The sequence below is a fragment of the Spermophilus citellus genome, assembly GCF_964194105.1.
Source record: "Spermophilus citellus genome assembly, chromosome: 6".
NCBI lineage: Eukaryota > Metazoa > Chordata > Mammalia > Rodentia > Sciuridae > Spermophilus > Spermophilus citellus.
Genome location: NC_138187.1, coordinates 5657505 through 5671834, shown reverse-complemented (window position 1 = coordinate 5671834; position 14330 = coordinate 5657505). Strand labels below are relative to the sequence as shown.

The 14330-nt window shown below is 55.5% G+C and overlaps 1 protein-coding gene across 1 annotated transcript; it reads right to left on the bottom strand.

Annotated features, from left to right (window-relative positions):
• Positions 1 to 1853: 1853 nt before the first annotated feature.
• Positions 1854 to 13710, bottom strand: TFAP4 (transcription factor AP-4). Its single transcript, XM_081299642.1, has 7 exons — positions 13279 to 13710; positions 5549 to 5714; positions 5349 to 5447; positions 4821 to 4991; positions 4060 to 4200; positions 3651 to 3806; positions 1854 to 2853 (listed from the first exon to the last, which is right to left on the bottom strand). The coding sequence occupies exons 1-7, from the start codon at positions 13365 to 13367 to the stop codon at positions 2659 to 2661; spliced, it is 1017 nt and encodes a 338-aa protein (XP_081155768.1). The 5' UTR covers positions 13368 to 13710; the 3' UTR covers positions 1854 to 2658.
• Positions 13711 to 14330: the final 620 nt, after the last annotated feature.

Below are 14330 nucleotides of genomic sequence, written 5' to 3'. Positions count from 1 at the left end.
TGACTGTTTTACGGTGACTTGACATTCTGTCACTCGTGAGAAGGCGCGCCCGCTGCCCGGAAACACCCTTGGGCGCAAGAAGCTGGGATACAGCGCGCTTGGACGCTCCCGGGCGTCCACGGGCCGGACTTGCGTGAGAGCACCGGCGCCGGGCGCGGGGGCGGGGCCAGAAGAGCGTGCTGGCAGGAACGCGCTCAGGAAACCCCGCTCCGGCGTCTAAGGCGTGCGCGTTGGCGGGGTCGGGGAGGAGCTATTCCGGGAAAGGGTGGGGCCTCAACCGCGCCCTCGACTTCCGTTGCCTGCTGGGACGCGCGGCGACTGGTCGGAGAGGAATTTCATTGACCCCGCCCCAAGCCCCGCCTCCCGTCTATGGAGCGGCCCACAGGGACCGGAAGGAGGCGGAGCCTCCGTCCTGGCCCGGTCCGGGCATCCTGGGCCCACAGCGCCCTCTGTTGGTCCTCTCAGGAGCTGCGTGGACCCATTGGGTCTGCTGCCTCACACCTGGCTGGAAAAGGTGTCTCCACCCGCCTTAGGAAGGGGCGTGCCCGCCCAGGTCCCAGCTAAGCCCCATCCCTCAGGGGCGCTCCTACTTCATATAAACTAGGCTGAATGCAGTCAAAAAGAGTGCAGGAAGCCAGGCTCAAAAGCCCACATACTGTATATTTCTCTTTTTTTTTTTTTAATTTTTTTTAAGAGAGAGTGAGAGAGGAGAGAGAGAGAGAATTTTTAATATTTATTTTCTAGTTCTCGGCGGACACAACATCTTTGTTGGTATGTGGTGCTGAGGATCGAACCCGGGCCACACGCATGCCAGGCGAGCACGCTACCGCTTGAGCCACATCCCCAGCCCGTATTTCTCTTTATATGTCATTTTTGGAAAAGACAAAACTGTACTAGTAGAGAATAGATCAGAGGGGGTGCCCTGCTGTGTTGGTCACAGAGGGGCCTGGGGGAACCCTGGGGATGAGCGACCAATCCACATCTTGATGACGGTCACCCAACTGAACGCCACTTGTCAGAACTCGCAAAACCAAAACCTAAAATGTTAGTTTTACCGAATGTAATTATACTTTTAACTTTTTTTAACTAAAACGAAGCTGGGAGCAGTAGCACACGCCTATAATCCCAGCTCTCTGGGAGGCTGAGGCAGGACAGCAAGTGGGAGGCCAGCCTGAGCAATTTAGGAGACCCTGTCTCAAAACACAAATAAACAAGGTTACAGATGTATCTTTATGTATCTTATGGTAATGCCCCTGCGTTTAAGCCTCAGCACCACAAAACTAAAAATCTGAGACTGGTGCTGCAGGGGCCGGGTGGAGAGGGAATGGGAAGTGACCGCTTAACAGATAATGGATTACTTCTGGAGTTTTGGAATTTGGGAACTTAGTAGGTTGTGTAACATTGTCAATATATAAAGCCCTTGGGATATCATTACCTCTAATTTTCAAAAAGGAAACAGACTTAAAGGAAGTGGCTTGTCTGAGAAGAGTATTGGCAGACCAAGGCTAGGATCTGGGCACACACTCACCACACCACAAGAGCATGTTCCATTCCCTTCTACAGATGAGGAGACTGAGGTTCAATGGAATTACACAAGCCTAGGAACCCTGAACACCCGTGTTCTTCTCCAGAAGTTAGGAAACTGTGGCTCACTTGCTCTTTCCCCTTACCCACAACACCACCCTCCATCTTTGCAGAATACCCAGGGAATATGGGGATCCCAAAATCTCATGACAACCCACACACAATGTGGGTATTATGTTCACAGTCCCCTCTGGAGTTGGGGGTCCTACTACTGGTCAGGTAGCCTGGTCTAGGTCCTCAAGACAGTGCACCCCAAGAGACACAGAATCTAAAAAACAAAGTACAAACTTTATTTGTTTCTTTACAAAGGCACAGTGGCCTCTTGGTTTTTCCCCCACTTTTTAACAAAATATAATAGCTTCTCCTTGGACACAAAGACCTCAAAATTGTTTTAAAAAAAAACAAAAATAAAAACAAAACCTAAACCAAAATAAAACCAACAACAAACAAAACAAAGAGAGAGAGACAAAGACATTCTGGGGTTGAGGATGGGACCTGGAGGGAGAGGTGGGCTGGGGGATGGAGAGTCCTGGTGCTGAGATGGGGAGGGGGAAGGGAGAAGGGCAGCAGCAAACCCCAACCAAGAAGCAACACAGACCCCCGGGCCCCCAGAAAGCCCGACCCAGTCTGACCCCCAACCCATGTAAGTGCTTAAGGAAGAAATATGAAAACCAAACAGAGGGAAGGATTGAGACTGACAGGCTCTGGGGAGGGAGGAAATACCTTGGGGTTTCGTTTGATTTTCCCTGTTCTTAAAAACACGTTCAAATGAAAAAATGTTTTTTGGCGGAGAGAGGCCAGGCACCTCAGTGTCAGCGTCCCCCAGCCCCCAGGGCCGAGGCCCAACCCTGGGGTCCCAATGCTCCCACACGCTCTGCAGCACCCCAGCCCCGGGACCTTGGCTTGGGTGGCATCATTCAAAGGTTGATTTACAGTATTGAAAAAAGAGGTCATAAAAGAGACCCAAATGACATCATAATTTTGTAAAAATTTCTCACTCATTCACCCACATTTCTCCCTGTTGCTGCCCCGGCCCCCTCCAGCCCCCACAAGGGAGAGGAGGGCTGGGGGTGGTCAGGGAAGCTCTCCATCCCCTAACGGCTCCTCCCGGCTCTGGTCCATGGCATCACTGTCTGAGGCCTCCGAATCGGAGGCTGTGTCGGAGGTATGGGCCTCCGGGCAGCTGCGGACTGGCTTCACAATGACCGCTCGCCGCTGTTCCTCCTCCAGCTCCTGCTTCTCCTGGGTGCCCTCGATGTGCTGGATTGCCTGTGCAGAAACAGGCCACTGAAGAAGCTCTGCTGGAGATGCCAGCCAGCCAGGAGACAAGGGCAGACCTCAGCCAGCCATGACCTCCCCCAAAACACATACCCCAGAACTGTCCAGAAATAAACCTGGCAGAGGGGAGTGCTGCCAGAGTCCAGGAGGAACAAACTTTAGAAACCCCCACCTCTGTTAAGTTGAAGAACCCCTTCCCAGAACCCACAGTCCCAGGGCTGCCCCGCAATGAGCATCTCTCACATATTTATGCATTCTAAAGTCTGCCTGCTAGCTCATTAAAGGCCTTTGTTACTATTGCATTCAGTGTGCTGGGTTTATGGGCAACTAAAGGTCTGGGGGTACAGAAGGGTTTTTTCCTGTTTGGGCTTTTTTAGATTATTTCATTATTAATTAACTAATTTCCTTATGCTGCCCACAGACTTATAAAAGGTGTGAGGACAACCCACCCAGCCACTGCCACCTCTACCTCTATCCCAAGTTCTGGGAAATGGAAGTGAGAGAATGTTCTGGATCAACTCAAAAACTGCAGGAGCTTGGTAACCAGGAGGCTCTGAGCCCAAAGGAGCCTCTCTGCAAAATCCATGACAAGGAAAAGAACACAGTTCTTTTGCCAGGCCACTCTCCAGTTCTCTGTCCCCAGAGACACAGGGAGGAGACCTCCCCAGGGGCATCTAGACTTCACCCAACCCAAGCCCCTCTGGCTCCTCTTCCATTTTTTCTAACTCCCCTAAAAGTCTCTTCCCAGAGGTCCCCCCACAAGCTGCCCCTTCCCCAAGCCCAGGTACCTGCACAATGGTGTCCAGATTTTGCCGGGAAGTGGACACAGAGTTGATGACTGAGGAGGGGCCCATGGTGACAACATTGATGTGGTGGGAGTGGGGGGGGGCTGGTGCTGGCACAATCACTGTGGGGTGGTGCGTAGGGGCCGGAGGGGGCAAGAGCTGCAAAACAGAAGCCTTCAGTCTCTCCAAAGGCCCTTCCAGCCCATCACCCTCCCTTACTCATGGGGGGTCCTGTAGTTTGGGTCTTATTTGCCCCCCCAAAGATCTATGTGGTCCCTGGCGTGGCACTACGGCAAGGTGGTGTGGGCTCTAGTGGAGGTTTATAAGTTACTGGGTGGGGGGGATTCCCTTGAAGAAGATAGTGGAACCCCAGGGCATTTTTCAGGGGGCCCTCCCAGAGCCTCCTGCTCACCTGGGTCCGCAGGTGCTGCTGTTCCCGCTCCAACTTCTCCTGGTGCAGCAGCCGCACCTGCTCCTGCTGCTGCTGCAGCTGCACCTGCTGGGCGATCACCTTGAGCTTTTCTGGATACATGTGGGCCTCAAGCGAGCGCACCTGCAGGTGGAGCACACAGCAGTCAAGAGCAGGCCAAACCAGCAGCAAAGCAAGCCATTCACTAAACCCTCAAGCCCAAGCACAGAGCAAGCCCCAACCCAAAATCCTAGCCCTCCTCAGCGTGAAGACCAAAGTCCTCACCAGAGCCCACCAGGCCTCTTCCCCCTCCAGCCCTTGGGCCTTCCCTCCACCTGGAGCACCCTTCTCCTTTCTGTGTCTGATTAGCTGGTTTCCATGTAGAACCGGGGAGTACCCCTGGAGAAGTAGGTCAATCCCCTCCTGATGGCACAGCTCTTCTTTTTTTTTTTTCAGGCTTTTTTTTTTTTTTTGGTTTTGGCGCTGGGTCTGAACCCAGAGCTTTATATGCTAAACACATGTGCTGTCACTGATCTATACCCCAGCCCTCGGTTCCAGACTAGGACTGATTCCCCTCGCCCCCACGCAAAAGGTGGCCCTGGAGGGTAGGGCCCTATCTGGCTGTTCTCCATTCCTAAGACTGGCACAAAGCAGGTGCGCCCGTAAATACCTGCTAAACGGAAGGCGCCAGGGCAGAAGAGACCACAGAATCCATCCTCCGCGCCCGCGGCACCGCGCCCGGCCGGCAGAGGGCACTGCCTCACCTGCTCCTCCAGCATCATGCGCACCGAGCGCTCCTTGTCCAGCTGCTGCCGCAGCTCAATCATCTCCCGCCGCAGGTCCTCCGCCTTCTCATCCTCCCAGATGTCCGGGGAGCCAATGCCCTCGTCCTTGTCCTCTGCCCGCCGCCGCTTCGGAGATGAGCCACTCAGCTCCTAAGGACCCCAAGGGGTTGGTGAGTGTGCTGACACCCCCATACCACGAACACCACCATGGAGATGGGCTCCACTGCAAACCCCATGGAGCTGCCCAACAGAGATGGACCCACCTAGGGAGCCCATTTTGCAAATCCAACAACTGGCCAAATGCCTTCCAGAGTCCACTCCACCACACAAAACGGGAAACTGAGGCCCTGGCAGGAAGGCAAGTGTGTGAAGTAGGCAGGTTGGTGGACAAGATGGGACCTGCTGCTGCATCTGCATCCCAGGCCAGTGGCTGGGTCCAGGCCTGCCCATGCTGAGGTGAGGGAGCCAGGAGGAGGGTGCTGAGGAAAGGAGGCCCCCTCTGGGTACCTGAATGAAGCGCTTGAGCTGTGTGTTCTGCTGCAGGAGCCTGGTCTTCTCCTGCTCCAGGGAGAAGATGTACTCTGCTGTCTGCTGGAGAATAGCTGCCTGAAGGCAAGAGGGAACAAAGTCAATGTGGTATTTGCCCAAGCCCACTTCCCTTCCCAACCACAGCCTGCCACCGACTCCAGGAAGCCCTCCCTGCTCACCTTGCTGAGCTTCTCTCCATCTGTGTGGGGGATGAGGGTCTTGAGGGACTGGAAGCCTGCGTTGATGCTCTGCATGCGCCTCCGCTCGTTGCTGTTGGCAATCTCTCGCCGAATTCGCCTCTCCTGGTCCCGCTGGGTCTCGGGGGTCAGTGGAATGTTGGCAAGGCTGCCAGGAAGGACGGGGACAGGTTCAGGCTAGATGCAGTATTAACCCCACCCCCAGTGGACCTATCTTCAAATTCATCTCCTGAGGGCCCTAGATGTAACCTGCATCTCTGCCCTGCTGCAAAAAGAGGCCAGATCACACAGATGCCTACCCGCCAGCAGATCACCTAAGATGACAGAGAGGTGCTCCCTGGACAGCTGGCTTCAGGCAAGGGCAGCCTGCTCCAAACCTAACCCTTCCCTGGCTTTCTTCCTGGAAAGAGGTGTCCTCCAGATCAGAGGCTCCCAGACACGTCTGGGTATCAGAAACACCCAGGAATCTGGGTGAGGTAGCACACACCTGTAATCCCAGCTATTCCAGAGGCTGAGGCAAGAAGATCACAAGTTTGAGGCCAGCCAAGGCAACTTAGCCAGATGCTGTCTCAAAATCAAATTTAAAAAAAGGGCTACGTAGGGATGTAGCTCAATGGTAGAGTGCACGCCAAGCCCTATGCGCGCGCGCGCGCGCACACACACACACACACACTACTACACAGGAGTTTATATACTACAGACCCCAGATGCCAGCTCCAGTATCTAGCTAGGTCTGGGTGAGGCCCTGTAGCCTCCATGGCTGTTCCCTGTAATTGTGAGCAGGTGGACCCCAGGCCACAATCAGAGACACTCCTGGGACATGTCTGAGCTCCAGGCGGTGCATCTGGACCATCTCCTTCAGACTCAGCCTTTGCCACCCCAGGACTGAGAAAATGTTCCTCCTCCTCCCTTCCTACCCCTACAGCCGTGTCTCCAGCTATACTCCCCTAACACCCCAGTCCAGCCCCAGCCCTGCAGACTAAGACTTCACAAAAGATAAGATGGGTACCACTCATTCCACAGAGGGGACACCAAGCCAACAATCCCTAGGACAGTTCTCCACAGAGCCCACCTACTCCAAAAGGCAAGCCCACTCTGTGCCAAAGAAGTGAGACTCCCCGCAGGCTGTGGGCGACGTTACTGCCTGGTGCAGGAGCAGTAGCCAGTGGGGTGAGAGAGAAGGCAGCCAGGAAGGGGGCGAGGCTTCGGGCACTGGAGGAGGCAAGGCAGCAGGGGAGCCTGTGGGCCTGCGCCACTGCTCCCGAGGGGTGGGCCTGTGTGTGGCCTGAAGGAGGCATGCCCCACTTCCCGGCCCTCCCCTGCAACTCCCCCACCCCACCCCGCCTGATGGCTTCCAGATGCTGGGCTCCTAGCAGAGGCCGCCAGCCCCACCCAAAGCCACAGCCTGGCCTCTTCCTGAGGGGCCCTCCCAGGGTGACCTGTTTCAGGTCTTAGCCAAGGAAGCTTGTGCTCCTGGGACGGGGGAATAGGGAAAGGTCTCTGTGCAGCACTCATCAAGGTCAAGGAGGAGCCTGGTCTAAATCCTTTGCTGTGACTTGGCCTTTGTCCTTATCCCCAAAAGAAAAGGAGCTACACAGCAGCCCAGGGGAGAACACAGAGGAACAGACAGAAACAGTCAAGGCCTGTTCTGCCCCACCCAACCTGCCCCTTTTGTCCCACCTCAGCTCCCTGAGGGCCTCTGGACACATCCCTCCCCTTCCTAGGCCTCAGCTTCCTCTCCCAACAGAGGGTGGCCAGCTAGGAGTTAGCTCCCCATCAGCTGCTGCTGGGTCTGGGGGCAAATCAGCCCCTTCCTGCTTCTCCAAGCCAAGGCCCCAGACATCAATGCCCAAAGGCCAGGGCTGAGACCCACCCAGAGCCCCAGGGCGCAGACCCTTCACAGGGCCTGGGAATGTCTGCACTAGGAAGGGAACCACATCCCTCCCTTTACAGATGACGTTCCCCTTCACTCAGGGTCCAGAGTCTGGAAAGCCACAGTTCTAGATCAGACAGCTGAACATCCATCTCCCTGTCTTCAGGCCAGGGTGCCTCCCTTTTTCTCAATTTTCTGCCCCATAATGGGAGTGAGAGGGTGTCTGCAAAAAGAAAAAGAGCAGGGCAGAAGCTGAGGCTCAACTGCCCTCAGAGCCTGGCCCCTGGAGGGCTTAGAATAGAGGAATGAGCAAAATACATTCTGTATTCTTCATGTAATGTGCTGGACACACTTTGCTAGCATTTCTTCATTGAATTGTCACAGTTTTCCTGAGTCAGGTGACCTGATGGTTCCCATATAAAGAGGAAGACAGAGAGTCTTGGAAAGGGACAAGTTATTGCAAGTGGTGGAGCTGGGACCCCAAGCAGGTATGGAGCCATGGGGCAGAACAGGCTCTGCATTATCCCCACTGACCAACAGGGAGCAGTCATCCATGTAGAGGGCTACGCGCTGGATATGCCCATGATCAAACAGCCAGACCAAGGCACAGCAGGCTCCTGCAGACACCCCACCAGCTGCTGGTGCCCTCTATGGACTGTTCACACCCAGCCCAGGGCAGCTCAGCAAAAGGGGTGTAGCTGCAAGAACAGTGCTTGTGTTCCTGCCCTCCCCCAATGAGGGGCCAGGCCCACAAGAAGTGACTTGCCCAAGGTGGCACCTGGCAGAGGATGAAGCAGGGTGCAGTGGAATGTATGTTCCTGCAACTCCCTGCCCAAGTCCCACCATGAAACTCAGCCAAGGGAGCTGACCCTCAGCCTCTCTATACCACCCCCACAGGATGCCTCCTAACTGGGGAGCTCAAAGGAACCCATAGAACCCTGGTCCTGAAAGGCCCAACCCCAAAATTCCAGAAGGAAGAGACCCTGAGAGCCGTGGCCCATGTCAGCCCCTCCTCTGCACCAGAAGCTGCCAGTCCAGGTCCTCCAAATGTCCCATTCTGCCCACTCCCTCCAAACCCATCAGTCCAGCCCCCTGACTTGGGAACCAGCTGCTTAACTCCAAGAAAAGAGACTTCCCCTCAGCTACGGCTCTTCATGTAGACCTGAATTTGCCACCAAGACTCTCAATTATAATTCATCTGAACAGCACCACAAGTACCAGCTTAGAACTGTTTAATGGACTACTTGCTAACCAGAAGTTCTGATTTGTGTGGTGTTATCTAACCAGGAATGCTGACTGGTGGAATGCTGACCAATCAGGGCTTCTAAATGCTGACCAACCCAAGGTTCCTACTGATGAAAGATGGTTAACTGTCATTTCCAGGAGATACGTACTGCATAAAGTGGACCTTCCTAAAACTGCCTGAAAGTTCCTTACAGCTTTTTCTGTGTGTTACAGAAGTAAGCTCCATTCACAGTAACCAACCATATGGTAAAAGTCCCACTACCGGGTAGGGTTGAGGCTCAGGGGCAGAGCGCTTGCCCAGCATGTGTGAAGCACTGGGTTTGATCCTCAGCACCCACATATAAATAAATAAAAAATAAAAGTACATCAACAGCTAAAAAATATATTTAAAAAAAAAAAAGTCCCACTACCTTCCCCAACTTCTACTCCTCCAGGTGGGCAGAGAGGCCACTGGCAGCAGGTAGCTCTGGCTTCTTCTCCCCCTCACCTCACTGTCCTCTCACAGCCAGTCTGATGGGGCTGACCAGGGCCTGCTTCGCTTCAGGAATAAGGCAGGACACTGGGCAGCCAAAGAGTCAAGGTGTAAAATTTGGGCAGCAGGCTTGGGTGTCAAGGGCAGGGCTGCTATCCCTCCTACAACAGTGTCCTTAGAAATCTGGGAAGGGGCTGGGGATGTGGCTCAAGCGGTAGCGCGCTCGCCTGGCATGCGTGCGGTCCAGGTTCGATCCTCAGCACCACATACCAACAAAGATGTTGTGTCCGCCGAGAACTAAAAAATAAATGTTGAAATTCTCTCTCTCTCTCTCTCTCTCTCTCTCTCTCTCTCTCTCTCCCCCCTCACTCTCTCTTTAAAAAAAAAAAAAAAAAAAAGAAATCTGGGAAGACGGGCAGCAACCCAACCAGATGTTCAGGGACAATGGTATACTCCGCACACCTAGATCCCTGACCAGTACGTGCTCCCCCTGCCCAGTCTAAGACCAAGTATCTCCTATCCCCTCAACCTGACTGCCCAGTTCCTACCTCCAACTGGTCACTGAGAACTTCATTTCACAATCCCCTCAACTCATACATCCCAGAGTCACTTAAACATCCACACAAAGGTGAGGAAGTCCACACAAAAAACAGGAAGAGGGGAGAACCTGCCCACCAAGGATGCCCAAGGCACTCTTACTTCTCTGTCTGCACAGGTCCCACTGCCTCTAGCCATACACCCCTCTCCAACCTACCACAGCCAGTCCGCCACCCTCCTGGGTTCCAGAACACAGGATGCCCAAGCTGCTCCAGGCAGACATTCTGCCCCCACCTCACCTCCCTCCAGCTCCTCCAGCCCATCAGAGGGAACCCTGCATTGGGTTCAAGTGTCACCTTCAGCCTAGCCACCTGCTGGCTGTGGAACCACAAGCTGTGCCACTGTGTCTCTCATACAGCCTCTGTCTACCCCACCTGTAAAACGTGGAAATACTGCCTCATTTCACAGGGTCATGGTAAAATGTAAACGAGAGAGAGCTGGGCATGGTGGCACACGCCTAGAATCCCAGCAACTGGCGAGGCTGGTGCAGGAGGATCGCCAAGTTCAAAGCCAGCCTCAGCAACTCAGAGAGGCCCTCAGCAACTTAGCGAGACCCTGTCTCAAAAAATAAAAAGGGCCGGGGATGTGGCTCAGTGGTTAGGCACCCAATCCCCAGTACCAAAAAAAAAAAAAAAGAAGAAGATAGAGAGAAGTATGGTGGCAGACGCCTGTAATCCCAGCAATTCAGGAGGCTGAGGCAGAAGAATTGCAGGTAACTTAGCAAGACGTTTCTCAAGAGATCAGGGTGCTGATCAGTGGTAGACCCCTGGGTTCAATCCCCAGAATGAATGAATAAATAAATAAATGAGAAAGAACATAATAGGAGGATAACAGGATTCCCTGTTTCCCAGGGTTTGCACCCAGGTGTCCAGAACATCCCGTGGCTCTCTCAGGGGCCGAAAGGACCCTTTAGCACCAGTGGTCAGGTCTTATTCACTGCTGTATCCTCGGTTCCAGCATCTAGCTGGGGTTTCTAAATATAGGATCAGGGACTCCATAATCCAAAGCCTTTAATTTTCTCTAACTCCCTGCCCCTCCTTTTTTTTTTTAATTAGGAGCATTTACTTTGTTTATTTATTTATTTTTATGTGGTGCTGAGGATTGAAGCCAGTGCCTCACACATGCTAGCAAGTGCTCTGCCACCAAGCCACAACCCCAGCCTTTTAACTCCCTTTTTACAGGCACTTTTTTAAAGAGCTTACAAAGAGAAGGCCACCTGCTCTTCAGAGTCTGAATGACACTGTAACAGCTTCCAGACACTTTCTCAGAGGTGTTGCCTTTTTCCAAGGCTGAGGATCATTAGACAACAGGTCCAAAACCTCCAGGCAGCACTGTACCCTGCAACCCTCTCTCTCCGTTTGGCCTGGGAGACAGAGGAGAGGGGCAGGGAAGGCTCAGCTAGACAGAGATGAAGTGAAGTCCTCCAGCCTGAGAAGCAAATTCACCCAGCCAGAAGGTCAGTATTCCCATGTCACCCTGTGGCCCCAGGTGAAAATGAACAAACCTTAGAGGCCTTGACTCTTGGCCCAGTGCACAGCTGGTAACTGCCTAGAAGAGGGTCAGGCTGAGGACTTGTGCACCAGGAAGCAGGCCCTGCTACCTCAAGCACTGGGTCTGCCAAGGCTCATACCTCCTGGTGGTCTGCTGGCCTCCTTCAAAGGGGGACTTAGGACAGAGATGGAGTGAAGCCAGAGTCTTAATAGGCCCCAGAAGTCTCAACCAAAGCCCAAGCATGGCAGTCAGAGGGTCTCACTGCCCAAGACTGCACAGGTCAGAGGCCGAAGGAGTCCTCTCAATAGTTTGGAATTCAATCCCACCTCCACTGCCCAGCCCAGCTACCAATAGCAAGTGGAAGGGCAGGCCTCTGGGATCAGTGTTGCAGACCCACCTCCACCACTTGGTCTAGCCAGCCTCTGTGTCCTCATCTTTACAAAGGAATCAGAAGACAAGGAGTCTCAGAGGAAGACTATGACAACTCAATGAGAAAACCCTAGCAAAGCGACTTATTACTGCTGGACCTTTTCTAAGGCCACCCTTCAAGGTGGCCCTGCCAGCTACCAGACCCATTAACTGGTATTGACTGTGAACTTGAGAAAGATGGGAGGCCTGAGGCGGGGCGTGTGCCTGTGCAGTGGAGTCCACTGGCCTGGGATACACCATGTGGGCTCCTCCTCCCTAACACCCGGCCCCGCCTGCCCGGGCGGCAGAGCACGTGGCTCCAGCTTTGGGGAGCCATTTGCTTCTGGAGCAGCACGGCAAGAAAAAGACTGCAGGTCCCAAACTTGTGCGCACTGGAGAAACTCCCCATCTCTGCGCGCATCCCTGGCTGGCCACTCGGGGTCGACAATAAGCAGATGTCCGGGCCCTGCCATCAGAATTACAGGCTTGTGCATTCTAACGTATCCAGGGTGATTCCACTACTAGTGGCCAGCGAATCCTTCACCCTTGGTAAAGGATAGATCTGGGGCAACCCAGAGCCAAGCTTGCAAAGCGACTTCTATGGAAGGCTGAGGACCCTGGGCCATCCACTCGGCTGTGACCAGACGAGCGATTTTGGTTTACCGCTGAGGGAAGGATCCGGGGATGGGAAAGTTCACGTGCGGAGAGGGGCGGCCTTGCGCAGCCAAGGCCACCCTCAGGTGCCGCGTACCTAAAGGCCTCCCCACCTGGCCTGCCTTGCCCCCACTGTAAGCAGAGGCTGAGCTTTGTGCGGGGAAAGCGTGGCCTGAGAGTGCCTACAAGTCCCACAATGCCGCAACAGCCGCGCGCGGAGAACTACAGCTCCCGCGAGGCCACGCGCGCACAGGCCCGCCTACTCCAAGAGGGCTGCAGAGTCACGTCCAGGCCTCGCTAGTAAACAGCGCCCGGGCGCGGGCGGGCAAGCGAGCGACCCAGCAGTAACCAAGATGTCCAGGGCCGCGGCGCTTCTGCCCGCCGCGCTGCCCCTCTGGGCCCGCCCATCCCCGCAGCCCCACACAAGCATGCCCCCGACCCCGAAGCAACTCCGCTCTCTGCAAACACGCACACCACCCGGCTCCCCGCCCCCCCCCCGCGTCCGGATCCGCGGCATGGCTGCATTGTAGCTGCCCTCGCCGGGGCTCCACGCGCGCCTGGGACCCCCCCTCCCAGTTCCCTTGGAGGGGGGCTCTGAGAGCACAAGGAAGCAGGGAAAGGAGGAAGCAGCCGCGAGAAGGGGGGAGGAAGCGAGGGAGTAAAGACACCAGCACCAAGCATGGCCGGGACTGCTGCAGAACCACGTGGGTCTGTTTGCAATTTACAAACGTCGCGACTCGCCCGCCTGCAGGGGACAAAAGTGGCTGGGGCCGCTCGGGGTCCCCACGTTCTGAGAAAGGAAGGTCCCCAGGCGGCTCAAGCACGGGGAACTGGGCTGCAGCCACCCCGGTGGCTAAGAAAAGAGAGCAGGGTCGGCAGCGCGGGCCATGCGTGCGCACACGCGCGCCCGCCCGGGCGGGCTGGCCAGGGGCTGCAATGGTAGGAAGGGGTGGGGGTAGGAGGAGTACACACCTACAGAGTCCTCCTATCACTTCTTTCTCTGTTTTCCTGAAATGTTGCAAAGAGGGCACCTTCTGAGTGGGCACCATGAAATACTCCATAGCGATCGGCCCCCCTCCTCTGCACGAGCTGGGTCCCGCGGTCCGCCGGAGAATGCAAGATGGAAATCCGAATCAAAGGGCAGCGCCGGACGGAGGTGCAGAATCGGCCGGTCCCAGATGCTGGCGGCGGCGGCGGCAGCGAGGGGAGGGAGGCGGGCGGGAGGGGCGGGAGGGAGGTCTCTCCGGCCTGCCTCCCCGGGCGTGTGTATGTGTGTGTGTGTTTGCAGCTGATCAGATGTCTGTTTCAAGGCGGGAAACAGCTGGTGAAAACTCAGCACTCCCCCGGCCTCCTTCCGCGGAGTAAGGAATTGCATGTAAACAAAGGACTATTTGCAGAGTCCCTCGGGCGGCGCAAGGCCGTGGCGAGAGGGGCATGGGCCCCGGGGGGCCGCCTGAAACCAGTGTCTGCAGACCTCCCCGACGGTGCAGGGGGCCCAGGGCTGCGGACCGGCTGGGGAAACGCGGCGTGAACTGAGCGAGCTGCGGCCCAGCTACATGCGCCACTATGGGTGATGAGGTCCATCAGCTGACAGGTTGGCAAGCATTGCAAAAAAAAAAAAAAAAAGGCCAGCCTCTGTGAGGGAGCCCAGTCTTTGCCGCTCGGGGTCCGCTGGGGACTGCCCAATGCAGGGTCTACTACGCTCACGAGGCCCCTGGGTCGGGATGGGGGACGTGATTGGGTTCCGCTTGCAGCGGCAGTGGGAAGGCGGCCTGGGATGCGTGCTTGGGCTTTCGCTTTTTCACGATTGCAACTACACGGAGTGGAGCCACTCTGGCGCGCTCCCTCCGAGCTGACCCAGGGCCCCCTGGAAACTTGCGTCACAGCCACCTCTTCCCACTTGTAACTTGGGGCTGACTCAGGAGGCCGACCAGCCTCCCCTCTCCGTCCCTGCCCTGCTGGTTGCCCGGACAGCTCCAGAGCCTAGGAATCCCGGAGTCAGGGAGGGGACCGCGAAGGCAGCG

Coding starts and splice junctions, on each gene's coding strand:
- TFAP4 (XM_081299642.1), bottom strand. CDS start 13,367: ATGGAGTATTTCATGGTGCCCACTCAGAAGGTGCCCTCTTTGCAACAT. Junction 4,992..5,348: donor AGCTCAAGCGCTTCATTCAG/GTACCCAGAGGG, acceptor TGGGGTCCTTAG/GAGCTGAGTGGCTCATCTCC. Junction 4,201..4,820: donor GCATGATGCTGGAGGAGCAG/GTGAGGCAGTGC, acceptor CTCCACCTGCAG/GTGCGCTCGCTTGAGGCCCA.